Raw genomic sequence first — 23,864 nt, forward strand, 5'->3', positions numbered from 1 at the left:
AAGAATATATGTGTGCACATATGTAATGCCAGCATCTCTGAAAGAGTGCACAAACGACCAGGAGCAGGGATTGCTCCCAAGGAAGGAAATGGGAGATTTGGGGCTTGGAGGTGGGAGAGAGATTTTCACCGTGTGCCCCAGTTTACTCTACATAACAAATCAATCCCCAAAACTCAGTGGTTTAAAACGACATCCAGGTATGAGAGTCACGATTTCTGTTGGCTGGGAAATCCGACAGTGATTGACAGGGACGGCCGATCCCTGCCCCATGGCGTCCGCAGTCTTTACTCTTACACTAGCTCTATTTGATTCCACCAACATTTTAGGTTTCTTTCAAATCCATGTCGTCCGCTAGACTGTATGATCCTTAGGACAGGAACCACAGCTTACTCGTCTCTATATCACAGATACTCAGACAAATCTCGATGGACTTAATGGAGAAATAAGAATACATGTTCTTATTTTCTCTGTAATCCTTCTATTCATCATTTCCTAACCCCATGTGTGACCCATACCTCCTCATTATCTAATACCATGCCCTAGAGACGAAAAATTCACAACCTAAGGAACAAAGCCTCATTTGTTCTTAGGTATAATTTTCTCGCATCAGAGTGACTCTTCGAAGAGTTTTATCAACATGGAACACTGGTGCCATAGACTTAATGTTTGGGTCCTCATCTCCAAGATGATGGTATTAGGAGGTGGGCCTTTGGGAGGTGATCAGGTCATGAAGGTGGGGCCCTCATGAATGGGATTCATGTCCATATAAAAGAGACCCCAGAGAGCTGCCTTTCCCCTTCTACTAGGTGAGGACACAGTGATAAGATGGCCGTTTAGGAACCAGGAAACACATCCTGACTAGACACTGAACCTGCCAGCAGCTTGGACTGTCCCACCTCCAGAATAGTGAGAGATAAATTTCTATTGTTTATAAGCTACTCAGTCTATAGTATTCTGTCATGTCAGCCCTCATGACTAAGACAAAAGGTGTAGACAATAAAGGATTGAACACATTAGCAAGCACTGGTGCACAGAGCAAACTTCATGCACAGATCGGTGGCAGGCAAAATCCAGGACCTCAAGGCTTTCCACTGAGATCTATACCAAGCAGGGAGGAAAAAGAAAAAAGAAAAAAAAAAACTTCTTTAGCATTTAAAAGAAAGAAAAACACAGAGGATAGATTATCCTGCCAAAAGACACAAGTGGTATTATCTTAATAACTAACACCAAAATCCCACTGAGGAAGGAACTATCTTTGGGGAAATATTTCCATCAGTTGCATGGAGTAGAAACGGAGACCCAAAAATTTCCTTTTAGCAACAACCAGGGTAGCAAAGAACAAGTACACTGTTCCACTGGAAAGAAAGAAGGGACTTTGGTATTTCTCAATGGAAAGAATAAAGAGGAAGGAGGGAATCAGAAAATGGAAATGAGGAGACAGTGAGACAGTGTGAGTTACCAGCTAACTAGAAAAAGACCCCAATGTACCAAAAGGGCTTTCAGGATTCAGAATATATCAACAAAGGGGTGCCTAGGTGGCTTAGTTGGTTGCGCATCTAACTTTGGCTCAGGTCATGATCCTGCGGTTCAGGGGTTCGAGCTCCACGTCGGGCCCTGTGTTGACAGCTCAGAGCCTGGAGCCTGCTTTAGATTCTGTGTCTCCCTCTCTCTCTGCCCCTGCCCTGCTTGCTCTCTGTCTCTACCTCTCTCTCTCTTGAAAATAAATAAACATTAATATATATATATATATATATATATATATATATATATATATATATACCATTAATAATATAGGTTCGTCCCTCTCCTTCACCCACAAACCTTTGGTAAAAATTGTACTGCACAGATCAGCCTTATTTTTACAGTTGCTTTGAAGAAAGAAATGAAAGCCAAGGGCTGGCCCTGTTTGGATGGGATCACTGTGGAGACACAAAAATTCAGAGACCAGAAATAACCATAAGAAAATTCAGAGAAACCATGGGAAAGCATCAGACAGGAGTTGGAATCATTCTTATCTAGATCTTTTTCAGACACCAGAAGACATCTAGGTTAAACATAAAATTTCAGGAACATCTGAGAAGGAGATGTTCTAAATTCTCCTTAAATTCTCTCTAAAGGAGAATTTAGAAGTTAAAGAGATGATTTGAGAATAATGGACGCTAAGCCACTGATTGAAATCATCCCCCTACAGCAGAGTTTGAACTGCTGGACACAACCAGTTAGTGGATGATAAAATCAAGTTAGTAGGTCACAATCATATTTTTAATGAAATAATACAATAAAAAGGAATAGTTCGACACCAGTGGCCATAGGGAAATGCAAATTAAAACCTTGATGAGGGGCACCTGGCTGGCTCAATCAGAAGAGCATGCGACTCTTGATCTTGGGGTCATGAGTTTGAGCCCCATGTTGGGTGCAGAGATTGCTTAAATAAATAAAACTTAAAAAGAAAAAAACCTTGATGAAATAACTCCATGCCTATTAGAACAGCTAAAATTAAAAATAGTGGCAATACCAAATACTGGTAAGAATGCTAAGAAACTGGATTTCCTATAAATTGCTAGTGGGAATATAAAATGATATCACCACTCTGAAAATTTCTTGGCTATTTGTTTTTTTTTCTTCCTTCCTACTTTCTTTCTTTCTTTCTTTCTTTCTTTCTTTCTTTCTTTCTTTCTTTCTTTCTTTCTTTCTTTCTTTCCTTAGAAAGAGAGAGCAGGGGAGAGGGGCTGAGGAAGAGGGGCAGAGGGACACAGAGAGAGAATCCCAAGCAGGCTTCATCCTCAGTGCAGAGCCCAACACGGGACTTGATTCCACAACCCTGGGATCGTGACCTGACCTGAAATCAAGAGTCAGATGCTCAACTGACTGAGCCATGCAGGCGCCTGAGCAATTTCTTACAAAACTAAAATGCACTTACCCTATGACCCAGCAAACACTTCCCTAGACATTATCCAAGAGAAATGAAAACTTATGTACACACGCACCAAAAAATGTACACAAATGTTCACAGCAGTGTTATTTTTAATAGCTGAAAACTGCAAACAGTCAAATGGCCTTCAGTAAGGGGTACATTCATGCCACGGAATACCACTCAGAAATAATAAGGACTGAACTAGTGGTACACTCCACAACTTGAATGGATCCCAAGGGCCTCGTGCTCAGTGAGAAAAGCCAATCTCAAAAGACAAAATTTTAGAGACAGAGGATAGATTGTGTTTGCCAGGGGCTATGAGTCGGGGAAGAGTGGGGGCAGGTGACCCTATAAAGGTGTAGCACAAGGGATTTCCCTTTGTGGTGATGGAATACGTCTGTATCTGGATTGTAGTGGTTGTACAACTCTGTACATGTGATAAAATTGCAGAGAAATACACACACACACACACACACACACACTGCACATAATAAACTGGTGAAATCTAGAAAGGTCTGCAGATTGCACCATTGTCAGTTGCCTGGTTTTGATGCTGCACTATAGTCATACACGATGTTACCATTGAGTACACAGGGGACCTCAGTTGTACCATCTTTGCAACTTTCCATGAGTCTATAATTATTTCCAAATGAAAATGCTTTAAAAAATGAAAATGAATACAACAGAGAAGCTTAGAATATATCACTCATAGTGAAAGTGAATATTGTTCTAGAGAACTTCTGTTTCATTTGTGTGCGCTCATGTGAATACCATATCACAGTGTGAAATGTACTTAATGCACTTCTTGAGGAGGGAGTCAATCATCAAGGTCAAAAACAATTTGAAAACCGTTGCTTTATGGCAAGCTTGGAAGACTTAAAGACCTAAAGGAGCCAGGTAGAGCACGTGAGGAAGTAAAATCAGCCTGGCTCATGAAGACTGTCTCATCCTTCCCATATACCATAGTTCTTACTACGGCAGGCTTCCTAATGATATAAATATTCTTTACTTCCACAGACAAATAAGCTCTTTCTTAATTTTTTCAACTACATGGTACTCTTGATCTATCTGTTCTCCCCACTTTTGATAGTGAATGAGTTTGTCTCTTGCTGACTAACAAATTATTCCTAACCCTGGCAGCATAAAACAGCAAACACTTACTATCTCACAGTTTCTGGGAATGGCTTGGCTGGGAGGTTCTGGCTCAGGGTGTCCCAGAAAGTTACAGTCAAATTGTCACCCAGAGCTGCAGCCATCTGAAGACTCACCTGGGGCCGGAGGACTTGATTCCAAACTCGCTTGTTGATCGTCTCAGCTCCTCACTGGCTGTTGGCCACAGACTGGCGCTCCCTCACTTCGTGGTCCTCTCCGTAGAACTGCTCACAACATGGCAGCTGGCTTCCCCCAGAACCAGAGACCCAAGAGAAAGAAAGAGAAAGCCAGGCACCAAAATGGAAATTATAGTCTTTTATAACTCAACTTCAGTCTAACTCATAACTTAACTATCTCCTCTGCCGTATAACATTGGTCACACAGACCCATCCTGGTACAATAGAGGAGAGGACTTTACAAGGGTGGGAACAAAAGGCAGGATCACTGGGGACCATCTTAAAAGCTGACTTCCATAGAGAGAGGGCTGGGAACAAGAAATATTTCTCCACTGGGAGCAAAACACCTGTACAGATAGGATAAACGACAACTGACACTGGTCTCCATGCAGGGAAGACATTAGGGACTGGTAGAGAATCAGTAAAGTGAAGACAACATGCCCCATTTCAAGGGTGCAGCTGTTAATCACAATGCTGCCATAAGAAGATCTACATCTTAAAGTGGAAATCTTCCCATGTGAAATTTAATGCGGCCAAACAAAATACATATGCCAGCTGGATCCAGACTAATGGTTTGCAAACACTGCTGCAAGATCAAGGCAAAAGTGCCACGGGTAAGGAGCGCCTGGGTGGCTCGGTCGGTTAAGCGTCCGACTTCGGCTCAGGTCATGATCTCGCGGTCCGTGAGTTTGAGCCCCGCATCAGGCTCTGTGCTGACAGCTCAGAGCTTGGAGCCTGTTTCAGGTTCTGTGTCTCCCTCTCTCTCTGACCTCCCCCCATTCATGCTCTGTCTCTTTCTGTCTCAAAAATAAATAAACGTTAAAAAAAAAAAAGAAATTAAAAAAAAAAAGTGCCATGGGTAAGAGCTCAGGGTTCGGAATCAGCCAGACCTGGGTTCAAATTTCAACAACACTAATTACCTGCTGTGTGACCTTGCCCAAGTCAAAGATCCTCTGCTGTAAAGCAGAAATGATCAAAACAGGATTAAGTGAGATGATACCTGTAAAAGTCCTTAGCACAAGGCTTGGAACACAACAGCCACTCAGTAATGTTAGTTGCCATCATCACTGCTATTCTAGCACCAGAAATGAAAACTGGAGCCATACTATTCGCACTTGCACTCTGGCTGTTAGCCACCTGGGTGAGCTAAGCAGCTGCCAAGCTTTATTTAGGGGTTCATCCACACATCTACAGAGCAGAACAATCTACAGAGCTGAACCTCAAAGGCCCACTTTACATTCTTCACAATTTTATCTCAGACAGGCCCTTAAATTCCGTGACCTACAAAGAGAAACAGCCTTTTGATGGCATGGAAAATACCGAGATCACCTCCTGATTTCCTTGCTTCCCATACCTCCTTTGTGCGAGACTCGTGCAGCTATTCTCCAGGCTGGCAAAACTGGTACCCAAAAGGAGGATGTTTCACAACTGAAATAACAGCAAGAAAAGGACCAGAAAGGTCATGTAGGGAGAAGTAGATTTGCTTGACTGCGAGCCTACTCCAGCCCAAGGTCTGAACCATCTCTATAATAGTCCACATACTTGGCTATCCACTTCTCATTGAATGCCTCCAATGACAGGGAACTCATCATCTCACTCAGAATAGCTTATTTCATCTTGATTAAGAATTTTATGTATTGTTCATTGGGGCGCCTGGGTGGCTCAGTCGGTTAAGCGTCCGACTTCGGCTCTGGTCATGATCTCACAGTTTGTGAGTTCCACCACCCATCGGGTTCTATGCTGACAGATCAAAGCCTGGAGCCTGCTTCAGATTCTGTGTCTCCCTCTCTCTCTCTCTCTCTCTCTGCCCCTCCCCTGCTCACACTCTGTCTCCCCGTCTCTCTCAAAAATGAATAAACATTAAAAAAAAATTTTTTTAAAAAGAATTTTATGTATTGTTCAAAGAACACTGATTGAGCACTTAAGGTGTCAGGGCATTGCATTTGGTGCTGGGGATGCAGTAGTAAACCAGATAGATGAGGTCTTCAATTTCCTAGTATGGGGGAGACAACAAACAAATAAGTGAATATACAACACATTTGGTAGAGATGGATTCTATGAAGAAAGATGAAACAAGGTAAAGGTCGAGAGAATGTCAGAGGTATTACTCTATATGGATGGTCAAGGAAAGTTCTCTGAGAGGAGGACACTTAAACAACGTTCTAAGTGAAATAAGGTGCACAGTGTGAATATTTAGAGTAAAAACAGCATCTCACATGAGGATCCCAACAAGGGCAAAGGCCCTGAGGCAGAAGTGAATGTCTTCCTTGCGGTCAAGGGAAACCTGGACTGAACTCTTTCTTCTTATTCACACAGCCACAAAATTCACCTTCTTTTGAGAGGTAATCATATTAATCATGTCTGTCTGTATTTGTAGGGTTTGTGGTCAGACCAAGCAGGCCCCGCATCTGCCCCTATCAGGTCTAATCTCATCTTATTTTGTCTATATCTCCACTGGATCCAGCTTGCCTTAGTGTTTTGTTTTGTTTTGTTTTAATGATCATTTATTTTTGAGAGAGGGGTGTGGAAGGGGAGAGAATGAGTAGGGGAGGAGGCAGAAAGAGAGGGAGACACAGAATCCAAAGCAGGCTCCAGGCTCTGAGTTGTCAGCACAAAGACCGCTGTGGGGCTCGAACTCATGAACTATCAGAACCTGAGCAGAAATCAACTGACTGAGCCACCCAGGTGTCCCTTGCCTTAGTGTTTACAGAGCTACATCCTTTCTAATATGATCAGCATTCTATCTATATCCCCATTCAAAGCCCGAATTAAAAAAAAAAATTGTCAAATTGAACAGGCCTGAGGAATGTTGCCCCACAGCAAATCTCCAAAGGCTTCTCTCCACTGCCTTCCCCACCTCCTCACCCCGCAGTTGACAGTCATCAAGACTCCATTAGCTCCCTCTTATTAGCTCGACATTTTCCAAAGCATCCTTCTCAACAAAGAAAATGGAAATGTAATTGGAGTTGAGTGGTTCGGCTCTCTCAATACCATCTGTTAACAGTACACAATCTGTTCCAAGCAGCAGGCTGAAATGTTGTCAGACATAAATGACACCCAAGTCATAAGTAAATGCAAGGCATGAGCATGAGCTTGTTGATTGACTTACAGCGATTCATTTACTACACTAGACTTGTAACTCAAGAGTCTCATCATCTTTGTATCTTCCACATCCAGAGAACACTGCTAGAAACTTCATGGATATTTGATAAATGACAACTAAGTATATGTGTGAGTATTGCAGAAGATACTTAGGAAAAATCCCCAAATGGGACCTGAGACCCTGACACCACTAAGTTATGATTTTTCCATCTCACGGTGCTGCTGCATAACAAAACATCCTGAAACTCAGTGATTTAAAACAACTACACATTTATTTTGCTCACGAAACTGTAATAATCTGGCCAGGGATAACTTGTGTTTGTTCCACTCAGCAATAGCTGGGGTAATTTAAAGCTTCAAGGCTCATCTGTTTGCCTGTTTAGTGGTTGATGCTAGCTGATGGCTCAGACCTCAGCTGGGGCTGTAGCTGGAATGCCTACAAGCAGCCTTTCCTTGTAGGTGCTTGGTTTTCTCAGAGTGCAGAGGTATCCTGAGAGAGAGTCGGGCCTTTTATATCTCCATGGACTTTTATGTCTTAGCCATAGAAGTTAAAAAGCATAACCCCTGCTACATTTCACTCGCTAGAAGAAAGTCATAAAGGACAATCTATTCTCAAGAAATGGTGGGAGTGGGGCCCCTGGGTGGCTCAGTCGGTTAAACATCTGACTCTTGGTCTCAGCTCAGGTCGTGATCGCACGGTTTGTGAGTCCAAGCCCTGTGTCAGGCTCCACGCTGACAGTGTGGAGCCTGCTTGGGATTCTGTCTCTCCCTCCCTCTCTCTCTCTCTCTGCCCCTCCCTTGCTTGCTCTCTTTGTCTCTCTCAAAATAAATAAACTTAAAAAGTTTTAATAAAAATTAAAAAGTTAAAATAAAAACACCACCCATGGGATTGAATGAAACTAATAGATTTGACGAGCGTTCTTAAGCAACAAATGACAGAGGACACCCATTTTCTTAGAGATGGGCCACAGAGCTGAGAATAAAGAATATCTGCAAGTCCCTGTAGGCTCCTTTGTTTAGGTATCCTGTGCGCTTGATGTGTTTGAAACATGCGTTATAGCCGTATCTAGAAGGAATAGATCCCTTTGCTTTGAAAATAAAAATTGGAATTGGAGTTCACCCTGGGTCCAAACTGGGACAAATGCTCAGACCAAAGGTGGGGTCCCATAAGATAACACCTAAATAATGCTTGCCATTGCATCTGAAAAGGAATCAAGTGCACGTGAGACCCAATGAAGAGTTGATGTCTCAGGATGTCTGCATTTTTTCACACTCAAGTTTGGCAGATCCTTTAATAGTGTATGCTCCAGGTCTGCCCAAACCTGCCTTCTTTTTCTCCTGGGTGCACAGCTTGACTACATTTCTCAGCCTCTCTTGCGGTTAGGTAAGACCATGTGACTAAGTCCTGCCAATGAGATGAGGGCAGAAATGATGGAGACTACCTCTAAGACTGGTCCATAAAAACTCCAGTGCAGTCTTGTATTTGTTTCCTCTTTTCCTATCTCCCGGATGCATGGAGTAAACTCCCAGGACCTGGAGGAGGGCAGAGTGACAAGACAGAAGAAGCCTGAGTACCTGAGTCACTACATGGAGGTAAGCTGCCTGACCAGAAACATCAACGTATAGTGTTGCCACATGAGTGCAATATAAATTCTTATTGCTTTAAGCCACTATAGGGGCCATTTGCTACAGTCGTTTGCCTACCCTGACCATGAAGTTGGATTTTTATTCAGGAAATGTCCATGCCCCTCCCTCCCCCACCAAGGGCAGAATATAATTCTCCACTCCATTAACAGTGGGTTTGGCCAATGTGATGTTCACAGACATGAGGTAACATGATATGCTTTTACACGCACTTCTTCACTTCTACGCTCTCTTGTGCTACAACCCTCTTGCTGCTCTGCCATCACCTTGAGAAGAATAAGCACCAGCTAGTTCCTGGTCCTGCAGACCTAGATTCAGCTGGCAACCTGCAACCAAGCCCAGCCTGGTCCAAACCAGCAGCAGCTGACTGACCTGTAGATGAACAAGCAAAAATAAATGATTAATATTTTAAGGCACTGGGTTTTGGGGTAGTTTGTTACACAGCATACTCTAGAGCTAGATGACTGATACACTAAGGAAGTATGAGTGTGGCAGTCTCACGGGGCTGCCCTATTAGGCTTCCACTTGATGCCTGTTCTATTAGCTCACTTAGGCTTTACGCTAAAGCTGTTTTCCAGATGAAGAAATGGAGGAGTAGGAAAGACTTGCCCAAGGCCACACAAGGGGTTTGGGATATCAAATTCATAAGCCTAAATGCTCTTCCTTCTCTTCCAAACACACTGAGGGAATGCAAGAAAAGCAGAGAAAATAGGGAAGACGTGGACAGAATTTAGATGTTTCCACCAAATCCCACTTTAACAGAGCTTGCTAATACTCCTTGGCACTTGAAAAAGGAAAGTTCTGCACAAATAGGACAACAACCAGCTTCCCCCCCCCTGTGTTGTTAATTTATGGAACTTACTACCTAAACATCTTTAGATAATACCACTGAAAATAACAACTTTTCTAAGAAAGATTTGAACAATCGCATTATACCCCTCCTATAATGGGTTAATATGGAAAATAAGAACGTTTGTAGGGTATCTTCAAGGTTATCTTCAAGGAGGAAAACCACACCCTTGGACACAGTGTTCTTGGAGCCCTGGTGTGAGAAAGAATAGAGAGCCCTCTCGGACTGCCTGCTCTCACCACCGCCCTTCAGACAATGCTTACAAGCTTTTAAGGAACACCCGCCACCACTCCCGCGAGAGCCTCCCAGCTCAGGGAACGCAGACGACGACGAAAGGGCAACCGGCCCCCAATCCGAGCAAAGAGCAGTGGAAACCTGTTTCCCCCGTCTCTTCATCTCTAGGAACCCTCGGCTCAGATTCTTTTAGGGCGAGTCTATGCAAGGGTTCAGCCTCCCCAAGGAGAGGAAGAGGGGAGGTTGGGGGAGGGGGGGGGAGGGCAAAGGCATGAGACGTGGGAACTGCACAGGGACGGGGCGAGGGGGGGGGGGGATCTCCTGCGAGCCGGGATGACTGCAGAGCCAGCGTGCAACGCTGCACATCCACACCTACAACTACATACTACCCACACAACCACACACACAACCACACACTCCTCCCCCCGCCGGCCCCCACGCCCATTATTTTGGAAGGGAGCAGCAGATTCCTGGGGAGGGGAGCGCAGCCCCGAACGGAAAGCAAGGGCCCAGCACCCATCCCGGCAGCACCGACAGCTTCCACGGCGGGGTCACCGCGGGCTGGGGGCGCGGGGCGCTGGGGCCCCGGAGCAGGAAGTGCCGCGCCCAGCCCCCAAGGCAGCCTGGGCTGAGGGCGCGGCGGGGAAGCGAGCCGCCCGCGCTGCCCCCGCCCCTCGCCTATCAGCACCGCCCCCGCTGCGGCGGGTGAGGGGCGGGGCGGGGCGCGGCATATATAAGGCGAGGGGCGGGCGCCGCTCTTTTGTCTCTTGCTGCAGCAACGCGAGTGGGAGCACCAGTCGCCGGGCTCGAGGCGGAACTCCACGGTGAGCGCTGCCCTGGGCGGGGGCCCCATCCGGGTGGGGTCGAAGTGTGTGCACCTGGCCCGCGCGCCGCGACCGCAACAGGCGCCCTTCCCCGACGGGACGCCCGTCCGGCGGACCACGCCCTGGGGCTAGGAGGGGGGTGCGGGCCGCGCCCAGATCCTCGGCCTGGGGCTGCCGGGAACGCCCCGGCCGAGTGCCACGTCGAGAGGCGTCGGCGGAGAGGCGGAAGGGACGCGGGCCCCGACCGCAGGCCAACCGCCTTGCTTTCCCCACTAGGATCGCTTTAAGAAAATGGCAGACAAGCCAGACATGGGGGAAATCGCCAGCTTCGATAAGGCCAAGCTGAAGAAAACGGAGACGCAGGAGAAGAACACCCTGCCGACCAAAGAGAGTGAGTGCACCCCCGCCTCTGGGTCCGCGGGCCCCCAGCCCGGCCCCCCCACCCCGCCCTTCCCGCGAACCCAGCCCCACCCCCACCTGGCCAAGGCGCCGGGTCCCGGCGGCCCCGGCCCCCTTTCTGTTCCACGAAGTACACGTCTCCCCAGCCCCAAGCCTCTTTCTTAATCCCCAAACCTCGTGGGTGCCTCGGCTGGGGGGTTGCAAGGTGTCCTCCTCCGCCAGTGCCGCTTCCTGCTCTCCACAGCCATTGAGCAGGAGAAGCGGAGCGAAATTTCCTAAGAGCCTAAAGGATTCCCCACCCCCGTCATCTTCGAGACACCCTAGTCGTGGAGGAAGAAGAGCCACCTGCAAGATGGACACGAGCGACAAGCTGCACTGTGAACCCGGGCACTCCGTGCCGACGCCACCGGCCTGTGGGTCTCTGAGGGGACCCCCTCCAATCGGACTGCCAAATTCTCCGGTTTGCCCTGGGATATTATAGCAAATTATTTGTATGATTAATGAAAATAAAACACACCTCGTGGCATGGCTGGCGTGGTCTGAGTCTTCGTTGGGAATTTCGTGGGCAGTGTCGCTGCAGCACAGCCCCACGCACAGGAGTTGCTGCCGCAGAGCGGGAGGGGGTCGCAGAACGGGCCGGTTTGGAGGGACCATTTTAAATTTTGACTTTACCTTCTAAAGGGGATTTTGTGCGTTATTGTTAGCTGCTTAGCTCGTGCTTATAATGCAATCCATGTAAAAAACTAACCTCACCTTGTCCTTTCTGGAAGCTGGGGAAATGCTTTCTCAGGGGAGCAGGATTTTTGATAAGTTTTTACCGTCCCCCTGTCTCCCTGGCCTCTTCACGGTTCTGATTCACACCCAGAGAGAGAACAGTGATTTAAAGTCTGAGAAGAGAAGGGGTAAGAAACTAAATCTGGAATGTTGGAAATTGGGTGAGGTCACAAACTCTCCAAGAGGCTTTCTTGGAACTTAAAAGAGGAGGCATTGGAAGGAAAACAAAGGCAGGATCCAGGGAAACCACAGCAGGAACATCGGAACTAGAGGAGCCTTAGGGGACGGCCTAGCTTTTTGTCTTTCAACCCTAGCGCGGAACCTTCCACAAAAGCTAGCCATTAGAGGGAGTGCTGGGCTGAGCAGCAGCAGGAAGGGTGGGCATGCTGAGGGAGGGCTGGGGCTGGCAGCAGAGCCCCACAGGGTCACACCCTCTAGACCCACAGGGAAGAGAGGGACCATCCCAGAGTGTGGTGGGGTGGGGGGATGGGGAGGCTGCAGGACATTCTGGAACAGAAGACCCTAGCTGATGATTTCAGGGGTGAAATCTAAAAAGGGAGGTGAGGACACTTTAGTGATTTGTCCCACATTTTCGTCTGACCATAAGGGACTGGACACTGGGTGAGGGCAAGTAATCTCAATGAGGTGTGATCCCTGCCCACAGGAACTTAAACTCCTAGCGGGTGAGATGAGGCAGCCACAGCAGACAAGGGCAGGAACACCTAGGCTGAGGGAGCTGCTGCCCATTTTGCACAAAGAAGTGACTTCTGACTGACACCTATGCTGTGGAGGGTAAGTGGGGATAGGGGGGTAGGGAAGGTAGATAAGGAAACACCTTAGGAGGCCCCGGTGGGGAGGGGCCTTAGCAGAATATCTGCTGTGAGTCAGGCACTGTTTTCGGACTTTTAGTTCTCAGAAACTATTAAGGCAGTATGATTATTATTCCATTTTACAGATGGGGAAGCTAAGTTTCAAAGAGACTAGGGATTTGCTAAAGCCACACAGCCAGTGAGTAGTGGAGCCAGAATTTGGGGCCAAAGCTGTGCTTTGGAGATTCTATAACCTAAGGTTCGGGACATCTGTTGTGTCAAACATTTCATGAAATTTCATGAGCATTTACTACTTGAGCATAATTGACCCTGTTAGGGTCTACCGCTGGAAGGTTAAAGAAAAGGAACCAGAAGAAATGACTACTGCCTTCAAGCAGTGACACAGTACGCCTGCTGGTGAGAAGGGCCCTGGAGAAAAGGCAAGCTGGGTAGGGGGGAGAAGTGTGCTGGGGGATGAAAGGGCATGTAAGTGCCATTGCAGTTTTCAACAGGTCAGTCGAGGGAGGCCTCTGGATAAGACAAGTGCTTCCAGGAGGGGGAACACAAATGCAAGAGTGTTGGGTGATCTGAGGAAGAACAAGCTGGAGTGGAGGGAGCAAGCAGCAGGGAGATGAGGTGTGAAAAGGCAGGAGATGGAGGAGGCAGATTTGAAGTTACCTGCAACTGTTACAAGGTTGGTTGCTGAGGAGTTCCTCCTTCCCCCCACCCCAAGCACCCTCCACCTCTGGACCTCCCTCCATAGGTGCCCCTCATGGGCATTAGGAATCCTGCCCTGGCAGCCACATCTAAGGCCTCTTTGGCCCCAACCTCCTCTCTGGGATGCAAATCACATGCTCCCTTCCTTTGGATCCCACAGATTCTCTGACCGCAGTGAGCTCACCTGGAGAGCAGTTCCTGAGCCCCGTTTCCTGGGGCCCCCTTACTCTCAGAAGATTCCCATGACTTTCTCACCCCCTCCCTGAGAAATCTATTCTGAGGTTGCAGGGTGCTGATGACAGCCCTGCTCTAAGATTTAAGAAGTCACAAATCAAGGGGAGACTTAAGGCACTTTTGCTTTTCCACCCTCAGATAATGAGCTGATGGGATGTGGCCAGGGCGAAGTGGGGAAAGGAGATTGCGCATAGGGGAGGGGTGTCGCTTAATCATTTCAGAAGTCTTAAGCACCGCATCAGTTTATAAGGTAAGCCTGCCTTCCACAACCCACTTGAGCTGCGCACTGGCGCACACATCTAGGTATTCAGAGGCCTGGATGTTAAGACAGACCCCAAAGGCCAAGTACTGGCAGGGAGGCCTAGCTTCCTAGGCCCCGCCTCTCTCGCAGTCATTGGTCCCCTGGGATCACTTGGAAATCACCATGGCCCCGGCGCCAGATCTGGGAGTTGGAGTGTGGAAGAACACTGAAGCACCCACGCCCCCTTCCCCCCTCTTTTCTGTCCCTTGCCACATGGGAATACTGACATCTTGGGAGGATTAGAGTCAGTTGCTGGTTTATACCCTTTTCCTCCGATCTAAGAATTCAGGGACCAATTACTAGTCCAGTCACAAAATGACTGAGGTTTGCCCTGAAGCTAAGATAAAACTGCAACATGTGTTTTTCTTTTTTCTTTCAGAAAGAGAGCAGGTGTTCCAGGGAGAGGGGCAGAGGGAGAGCAAGAGAGAATAATCTTAAGCAGGCTCCACAGGTGAGGTGGGACTTGATCCCACAACTCTGGAATCATGACTTGAGCTGAAATCAAGGGTCAGATGCTCAACTGACTGAGCCGCTCAGGTACCCCAACAACATTTCTTTTTAAACCTACTTGAATTTCTAGTTTTGTTTTCTTATTTCATTCCTAAGACCAGTTTTAACAATTAGGCCTCAGGGCTTGGGCCTTTTCACTGTCTTAGGGTCAAACCAGACCGCTCAGGGATTCTTGCAGACGTCCCTCCACCTCCTATTCAACATGCATGCGCTGAATGCCTGCTCACCGTGCTGAGAAAACAGATGGAGGACACTTAGGGAGCACCTGGTCTAGATTAGAAGGAGGAGCCAAACTCTCTTCCTCACACTTGCCAATCCCCCAGATGGCTTTCCCACCCTCTTTCCCCTCAGGCAAACACCTCCTCTCCTCAGACAATATCAGATGCTTCAGGTCCCATGCCTTTCCTCACCTTCTCCTGTCATTTCCCTGGAATAGAAAAAGCACTTCTGGGGCACCTGGGTGGCTCAGTCAGTTAAGCATCTGACTCTTGATTTCCACTCAAGTCATGATCTCACGGCTTGTGAGTTCAAGCCCTGCTTCAGGCTCAGTGCTGATGGTGCAGAGCCTCCTTGGGATTCTCTCTCCCTCTTTCTCTGCCATCCCCCACCCCCCCCCTCAAAAATAAATAAACTTAAAAAAAATGAGAAAAAACACTTCTGTGTTTCTTCTCTCTACCCTTACTACACTACTCACACCACACATAAAGGAAAAAATCAGTTTCTCCTTTACTACAACACTCTACACAGAGAATACTCTACTTCAGGTCACCAAATGTGTAGGTTTTCCCAATCAAGCAGTTCTGTGATTCTCTGGACACTAGGTAGGTGTCCTAAAATTCAACTCATTGTGACACTATCCACCTGAAGTTAGTGCAGACCCTGTAGGTGAAGAGCTCAGTCCCACAAGGCTGCCGCCCTACCCCCACTTCAGACACCAATCCCAAGTCCAGCCTGGCAACGTGCACCTACTAAAACTGAACATAAGAAACCCAATGACCCAGCAACTCCATTCCTACTTCTATATCCCGGAGAAATTAGTGCATGTGTCCACCAAAGGACATGTTCCTGGCAGCTTGATTCATATTAACCAAAGAGCAAAAACATTCCATATGTCTCTCAACAGAATGGATAGACAAATTTAATATATTCACACAGTTATTCATTAAGTTACTCAACAATAAAAAGGAGCCAAGTATTGATATCTAACATCTTACAATTCCATTTAGATGAAATTCTAGAAAAGACAAAACTGCTTTCTGATAATATAAGTCAGCCAAACCTACCAGGGTGATGAAAATGTATACCTCGATCAGAGTCATAGTTACATGGGTGTGTACATGTGTAAAAAATCATCAAGATGTAAACTTATGATTAGCACTCATATGCATTTTACTGTATGTATATTTTATTTCAATGAAAAGATTCTTTTAATCCCATGAAGAGCTAAGAATTCCCAGCTTTTAAGGCCACATGCTATTAACTCAGAGGAAAGAGGTGAAGATTGTGTAAACAACCCCCCTTGAATATTTTCCCCACTTTGAGTGATCCTCCATTGGTTTTCTAATTAGTCAAATACTGGCCATCTACAAGGCCCTCCCAACCACCACTCTCTCTGATTAGTCCTCCTACATATCCCCGCCAAAGATGTTCTTCCTCCTCTCACCCCCTGTCCGTACCTCCCTACTGGTATCTGGACACATACATCACCTTCTTGGCTAGGCCAAATAGAGATGGATTCTTATTAGTTGAAGCCAGCACATAATACACAGTAGTTGGCACATAATAACATACTCAATAAACGCTTGTTGAATTGTGACTGAAATATCACCTGCCCTCACCTACTCCATCTTGGCCATGCTAAAGCCAGGCTACTACCAGGCCCCACCGCTGTCGTATTGTTGGTTCTACTGTGCATTGACAGAGCCCAAGCATGAGGGTACGGGAAAGTTACCATGGTTCAGGAAAGCCAAGCATCCTCATTTTCCTCCCAGAGCCCAGTTCAGGATACAATCCTACTACAGTGAGGGGAAGTACAGTTAATTCACAACTGAGGCTATTGATGGAAAGCTATATGTTACCCAGATGGCAACTGTGGGTCTCAACCAGTTAAAAGATTTTAGATGTTGGATTGCTGATTTCTGTGATATAGAGGCTGTGTTCTTGGTCAGTTTAATTCAGCATGCATTTTTGAGTATCCAGTGGGTGTCTATCACTCTACGAAACCTATGGATGCTACAAAAGACATGAGCCAACCAACGATACAAAAGGCAGAATAGGGGCGTCTGGGCGACTCAGTCAGGGGAACATCTGACTCTTGATTTCAGCTCAGGTCATGATCCCAGGGTTGTGGTATTGAGCCCTGTGTCAGGCTCCAAGCTGTGGAGCCTGCTTGGGATTCTCTCTCTCTCCCTCTGCCCCTCTCCCCCACTCACATAAGGCACCCAGGGGTTCAGCATGATAGAAATTTGTGAGGGTGTTTTGTTTCAGTTTGGCTATCATAATGATTAGGGGACCCCACTGACAGTTCATAAACAGGAATCAGGAATACTAGACATCTGTCAATACTAGACAGTTCCACACATCAAAGATTTGTACTGTGCCCTACATGACTCTTTAAAGGTTCTTTATTGTTGTATAACACAATTACAGAAAAATGCACAGACCATAAGTGTGTTACAGCTCGGTGAATCTCCACAAACTGAACACCCCCTAGTGCTGAGGATAGTCCTATACCTATCCTAACTTCTAACAGCACGTATACATTTTGCATACTTTTGAACTTTACATAAATGGACCCATGACTTGTAAATGAATCACTACGCATTTGCAGAGCTGAACTATCTCTTCACAATTATGTGACTCCAGCAAAAACTAATTCTGCCCAAATTTATTATACATTGCATATTCCAAGAATGCAGCTAGCATATAACTGTAAATTGAGGGATGCTTTTTTGTTTCGTTTTGTTTTTTAACTCAGAGCTTCACCAAGAGTTCATGGCACCGATAGCGATGCTTTTTCCTGGTTTTTGAATTGTTGATACAACACGATTGTGTCAGTGTTCCTCTGAAGCTGCTGGATTCCTGGTAACGCTATGTGTAGGTGCAAACACACATAAAGTGCAGATTGCTTCTTTAGGTGTAGAAATAGCTGTGCCAATATTTATTAGTCAGCTTGTGATAGGTTGTACCGCAGTAACAAACTCCCAACAATTTCGGTGGCTCGCAACAACAAGCTGTATTTTTTATTCATATGTACATCAGGTGAAACCCGATGCACATGTCTTTAGTCTGAGTGCCAAAGGAGCAGACCCTGTCTGGAACACGCTCTCCTTATGGCAGAAGGAAAGAACGGCGGAGCCATATGATGGCTTTTCAAGCTCTGCCCGAGTGTGGCACTTCCATTCACATTACACTAGCCAAAGCAAATCATGAAGCAAGCCTGACATCACTTGGGTGAGGTGCTGCAAGCCACATGCTATCAGGTTGGCATGTATAATTCTGTGATGGAGAAGGCAGGAAATAATCAGGAGTCATGATAATACAATGTACCATATATACTGAAATGCATATGCATGTTTTTTTGTAAATTATATTTCTTTATTTCACCTTTATATTCCAATAAGGGCTTATATTGCTTTGTTTTTAAAGTATATGTGAGAGTAGATTATATTCTCTTTGATTTCCACTTCAGGAGAGAGGAGTGTTGTGCTGCAGAAGGAGACGTTGGTTCTAAGGGGTTGGGAATTAGTGGTCTGACCCAATCATGGTAATTTTATTACCTTTGCAATGATTGACTTAAGAATAGATACAGGTTGCGATCCTGACCAAGGAGATCCAAGAGGAAGCCTGTGGAGAGGGACTTCTGGGAAGTCCCTTCCGAGAATTCGCTCTTTAAGAAAAACATAAGAAAAAGCTACACACATCATTGTGTATGTTTTTGTGATCACATCATATGTGATATGTTTTTGAACCATGACAGTTATCTTGAACCCATGAAGGGAAAATGCAACACACTAAGAGTGGCAAAGTGGAAAAATAAAAAGAATCTGAGTACTTGAGCTCTTGAGCCACTGAGGTTTCTTGAAAGTGCCTTATCAGAAGCTCCTGTGTAGCTCAGTTGGTTGAGTGTCTGACTCTTGATTTCAGCTCAGGTCCTGATCGTGAGGTCTTGAGATCAAGCCTCATGTCGGGCTCTGCTCTGGCAGCTAGGAGCCTGCTTGGGATTTTCTCTCTTTCCCTCTCTCTTACCCTCCCCTGTATGCTTTCTCTCTCTCTTTCAAAATAAATTTAAAAACTTTTCTTTAAAGTGTATTGGGGCACCTGGGTGGCTCAGTTGGTTAAGCATCCGACTCTTGGTTTTGGCTCAGGTCACGATCTCACAGTTTGTGAGTTCCAACCCTGCATCAGGCTCAGGGCCGACGGCGCAGAGCTTGCTTGGGATTCTCTGTCTCACCCTCACTCTGTGCCTCCCCTGCACGCGTGCTCTCTCTCTCAAAATAAATAAGTAAACATTTTTTAAAGTGTCTTATGTTTGAACACCTTGTGTGAAATAATGCATTTTTCTTATATTGAAGAAATCTGTAGTTGACTTTTCTTACTTGTAGTTGAAAGTATTCTACAATGATCATGTGGAATGGGAAGTCTGGGTGTAGAGATACTGGTTAGTAGGATATTGTAACCATCCAGGCAAGAGGTAATGAGGACTTAAATTAGGGAAAGGTTTGTGTACATCCATGGTGCTATGCTGGTAAATGTTTAACAACCAGCTCTCGGTCAGGGTGGAGGGAGGTACGAGCTGTTTTGTAGCATTTGCTGATTTCTACGGTGTAAATATTGCCAATTTTAAGCTGTCAAGAATTTGACAACTGGATCTTTGCAAGTTGGTGCCAGTTGGCTCTAGCACACCGCTGGCTGTGGGGTTAGAAAACCAGGGCAGATACAAAAGACTCCGCAGAAGGAGAACTAGTAAGACTTCAGATTATGCGAGCAATACGGAAGTTGTAATCTGACAGGCAAACAGAAATTTTACTTGTCTATGTGACTTCATTTCTGTGTTTCAGATTCCAGAGGGGAAGACCGAAGCATCCCACAACCAGGACACTTCCCAGAAAGTACCTTAGGAGACACAGCACTGCTTTGGAGAGAGATTCTACAGCCCCCAAAGAAGTATTGTAAATTAATTTTATGGCTAACACACTGTACAGAGAGGCAATAAAATGGAGCTATGATAAAGCGGGTGTCTCTGGCACTGAGCCCAGGAAAAGGCAGGGTGAACATGCAAGACATCACAGTGTCTGAGAGCCCGTATAGGCAAAACCCTGGAAGCTGACGCTGGAGGGAGTCGGGGTGGAAGCACGTGGCAAGGAAAGCAGCGTTGGCCAGAATGAACACGCTAGTCAGGGCCAGCCAAAGTGGAGAAGCCATCGCTGTTCATCAATCTATTGCTTTCTCTGCTTATTCAACCACAATTTAGTAGCAGTCTGCTAAATACTGGGTCCTAGGCTAGGTAGTTGCTCAGGATACACAAAATGGATTCTCCCAGACCTCAGTTTGTCACAGGTAAGATAAACAGGTAACCTGGATTAACGGCAAAATACAGGATCATGGAATACTGTATTCTGATTTAAAACTAAATGTGCATCAAACTTAATTTTTATCTCTGCAGTGAAATTCGGAAGACTAAGAGAGGGCCCTGTCGACTCAGCCCTGGCGTTATTCAGCATTTACTCTGAATTTCTGTAGCATTCATGTCTATTGCTATAATGTTAAATCAATGTGTTTCATAAAAGTCAACAAGATCAGAAAGACTTGGCTATTAATTAGAAGATAAAAAAAACATTGGCCCTGGGGGGCCTGGGGGGCTCAGTCAGTTGGGCATCTGACTCTTGATTTCAGCTCAGGTCATGATCTCACAGTTCATGAGTTCAAGCCCTGCCTCGGGCTCTGTACTGATGGCACAGAGCCTGCTGGGGATTCTCTTTCTCCCTCTCTTTGCCCCTCCTCTTCTTGTTCTCTCTCTATCTCTCAAAATAAATAGACACACTTAAAAAAATTTTTTTTTAAATACAAAAAACCATTGACCCCATGAATGCTATTTAAGGTTGTCAAGCACCCCCAAGCCATAGCTAAGAATTTTTCTATTGTAGAGAGATCCTATTCTCTAGGAAGGCAATTCTGCAGGAAAAAGCTCCCACTTTTGCATCAATGTAGCCCAAGACCTTCATCTCAGGCATGTGTAGCTAAAAAGAACCTGTTCTTTGAGTCACTGTTTTTATCCAAATGTTATCTCATGCCAAGCAGTCCCTTATTTTGTTTCCTGCTACTCAGATGCCAGGTTATTTGATCTGGCTTGTTCTTAGAAAAAAAAATCAGTAGCGTATATAATGGTATCATGAACATTCTTCGGTTTTTTTGATTAAAAAAAAAAAAAACTTATCCAACCTGTCTTAAGCAAAAAAAAAAAAAAAAAAAAAAAAAAAAAAGGATACATTTACTTATGTAAATGAGAGATCCAGGAAGTAGGTTTTACTTCAGGTGTGGCTGATGGAGATAGTCAAATGATGTCACAGGGACCTGGTTTCTCTCTCTCCATCTTTCAGTTCTGCATCTTCCTTCTCAGGCTGGCCTCCCCGCTCATGGTGACAATACAGCTGCTGCAGCTCAATACACTCCTCCCAGGTATGAGAACAGCAGAAAATAGAGACCGTCTATTTCTATTCTATCCAGTTCAAACAAAAAGGCTGGACCTAACTTTCACTAGCCAGAATTAGGGCAGGTGCCCCTCCCTGACCCAATCACACTGGCCAGGACACAGCCTGGTTTAAACCTAGGTCTAACGCCATCCTTGTTGTTAGCAGATGGGTCAGCCTCACTGGAATCACAGGAACATTGAGTAGAGATGGAGTCTATTTCTTTTTTTTTTAACTGAAGTATAATTGACATATGACATTATATTAGTTTCAAGTGTACAACAATAATGACTTGATATTTGCATACACTGTGAAATGAACACCACTAGACTTAGTCACCATCTGTCACCATACAAAGTTACAAAATTCGAGTGTATTTGTAAATGCAAATTCAGAACTATTATTAATAACAAGGTAAATGGATATGAAGCACCAAAATTCATCGTTGTTCACCACTGTCATGTACTAAACTGATGTATAAAAGCTCCATATTAACCTCTTAACCCCTGGGGACTACATGAGTCTTCCCCTGGTGTAGACAGACTTGAACTGGTGGAGAAGACCTGACTTCTTTGTCATCATGGCTCTTATTCCCAATGCTCTTACCAAAATCCAGGGCTGAGGCAAGGGTCCTGAGGTTAAAGACACACACACACACACACACACACACACACACACACCCCTACATACATACGTGTGTGTACATGTAGAGAGAGATTTTTAAGGAATTGGCTCACACAACTGTAGGGGCTAGCAAGACCAAAATCCATACAGCAGGTCAGCAGTCTGGAAACTCAAGCAGTTCTTCCATGTTACAATCTTAAGACAGAATTCCTTCCTATCCAGGAAGCTTCAATTTTGGCTCTTAAGGCCTTCAACTGATTGGGTGAGGCCCACCCATATTATGGATGGAGGGTAATCTCTTTCACTTCAAGTCAGTTGATTGCAAATGCTAATCACATACCAAATACCTTCGCAGCAACAGGCTGTGTCTGGGCACCATGGTCTAGCACCATGGTGGGCCAAGTGGGCACCCACCAAACAACTGGGCACCGTGGTCTAGCCAAGTTGATACATAAAATTAACCAGCACAGTGCTTCAGGTCATTTGTGATGTCATCCTCCCAGGTACTTGATTCCAGCAAGCATGGTCTCCAGCAAGGAACACAGAACGCAGGAGTCCAGTTCCCACCCTGACCTACAGCCAGGAAATGACCTGAAAGAGAGAAACTATATGAGAGATGGTGGACCAGAAATCTGGGAGGAGCCTCAGCTCTGAGCATTGACTTCCGAGTCACTATCAGGCTTGGATTGCCTACTTCCAAACTTCTTCATGAGGAAGACGAAAAAACTTATATAATATTGAAGTCACTGAATTTTAGGGGTGTTTCTGTTATGCGCAGCTGAGCTCAATTCTATATAAGACCAAACAAACAAACCCTAAGAAAAATAAAGAAAACACAGCTCATTTACAAAAACAAAGGATGAAAGAATGAAGCATTACTGTAATGAAAACTTAGTTCAAGATGACAGAAATACAACTAGAGAGATTTTTTTACTATAAATATAAATGTTTTAAAAATCTTTGTGAAGGGCTCTCAGATGAGGTCAAAACCATTTTCAATCATATTTTTTCAAGAAAGGCACATTGTTCTCAGAAATTAGGGTGTGTGAATATCAAGCAAAGTAAAATTCAAGCCAGAAAACAGTAAAGAATTAAAGAGTGTTATTTAATATTGGCAGTCTCTATTTTAAACACATCCACAAGCTTTTATGCACCGAATAACATACGCATGCATGCATGTGCGCGCGTGCGCACACACACGCGCGCGCGCGCGCACACACACACACACACACACACACACACAAAGTTCGCACATCGTTATAACTTAGTACAGTGCCAAGCCCAGATGGTTTCACAGATGATTTCTTTCAAAGCTGAAAGAAAGCAATAACTTCAACACCTCAAAATTTGTTTCAGTAGCTAGAAAAGGACATATGTCTACCAATACATTTTACAAAGCCAAAAAGATCCTGAAAACAAAATGTACTATGAATATTGTTGCAAAATTCTAAATAAAATACATACCAGGAAACTTAATCAGGAAGTACATTAAAATAGTACCACTGCAATGCTGCTAATTAAAGTTTATTACAACAATGCCAGGATATTTCAGTATCAGGAAATCTATTGTCATAATTTAGCAAGTTAATCGGTAAAAGGAAAAAAGTATATATGTATCTATCTTGATGTGAGCCCAAAAGTCTGCTTTTATGAATTTCAAAAGCTATATCTGATTTTTAAAAGTTCTTGGTAAACTAATAATAGATGAATTATTTCTTAATAGAATATAAAAATATCTGGTTCATACTAGCAGCCAACGTATTATTTAACAGTGAAACAGAGTAACTCCCACTGTAATCTTCATCAACCTCATAAATAAAATAAACACTTATAGGGCTGCCTGGTTGGTTCTGCCAGTTAAGCATGGGACTCTTTATCTCGGCTCAAGTCATGATCTCACCATTAGTGGGT

General features: G+C 45.1%; 2 protein-coding genes and 1 long non-coding RNA gene across 8 annotated transcripts in view; 1 reads left to right on the plus strand and 2 right to left on the minus strand.

Annotated features, from left to right (window-relative positions):
• TRABD2A (TraB domain containing 2A) overlaps window positions 1–10,390 on the minus strand; it is an 82,319-nt gene extending 71,929 nt beyond the window's left edge. The window contains exons 1-4 of one of the 5 annotated variants that reach the window (XM_045446663.1): window positions 10,102–10,390; window positions 9,255–9,360; window positions 8,787–8,877; window positions 4,183–4,312 (exon numbers count right to left, since the gene is read on the minus strand). The gene's annotated coding sequence lies outside the window, so the exon portion shown is untranslated. Of the gene's footprint in view, window positions 1–4,182; window positions 4,313–5,596; window positions 5,671–8,786; window positions 8,878–9,254 lie in introns of all 5 variants that reach the window. The other 4 variants (XM_045446660.1, XM_045446664.1, XM_045446662.1 and 1 more) reach the window with 4 other exon arrangements.
• Window positions 10,391–10,779: 389 nt separating this feature from the next.
• TMSB10 (thymosin beta 10) lies at window positions 10,780–11,821 on the plus strand. The gene is made up of 3 exons (XM_045446674.1): window positions 10,780–10,896; window positions 11,173–11,287; window positions 11,540–11,821. Exons 2-3 carry the CDS (start codon window positions 11,188–11,190, stop codon window positions 11,572–11,574), a joined length of 135 nt encoding a protein of 44 aa, XP_045302630.1. The 5' UTR covers window positions 10,780–10,896; window positions 11,173–11,187; the 3' UTR covers window positions 11,575–11,821.
• Window positions 11,822–15,696: 3,875 nt separating this feature from the next.
• The window catches only part of LOC123581038, a 44,659-nt gene continuing 36,491 nt past the window's right edge, over window positions 15,697–23,864 (minus strand). For both annotated transcript variants that reach the window (XR_006703567.1, XR_006703566.1), the window contains one exon: window positions 15,697–22,544. This is a non-coding gene — a long non-coding RNA (uncharacterized LOC123581038). The remainder of the gene's footprint in view (window positions 22,545–23,864) is intronic.

Source organism: Leopardus geoffroyi, chromosome A3 (assembly GCF_018350155.1).
Source record: "Leopardus geoffroyi isolate Oge1 chromosome A3, O.geoffroyi_Oge1_pat1.0, whole genome shotgun sequence".
Taxonomy (NCBI): Eukaryota; Metazoa; Chordata; class Mammalia; order Carnivora; family Felidae; genus Leopardus; species Leopardus geoffroyi.

Coding starts and splice junctions, on each gene's coding strand:
- TMSB10 (XM_045446674.1), top strand. CDS start 11,188: ATGGCAGACAAGCCAGACATGGGGGAAATCGCCAGCTTCGATAAGGCC. Junction 11,288..11,539: donor CACCCTGCCGACCAAAGAGA/GTGAGTGCACCC, acceptor TGCTCTCCACAG/CCATTGAGCAGGAGAAGCGG.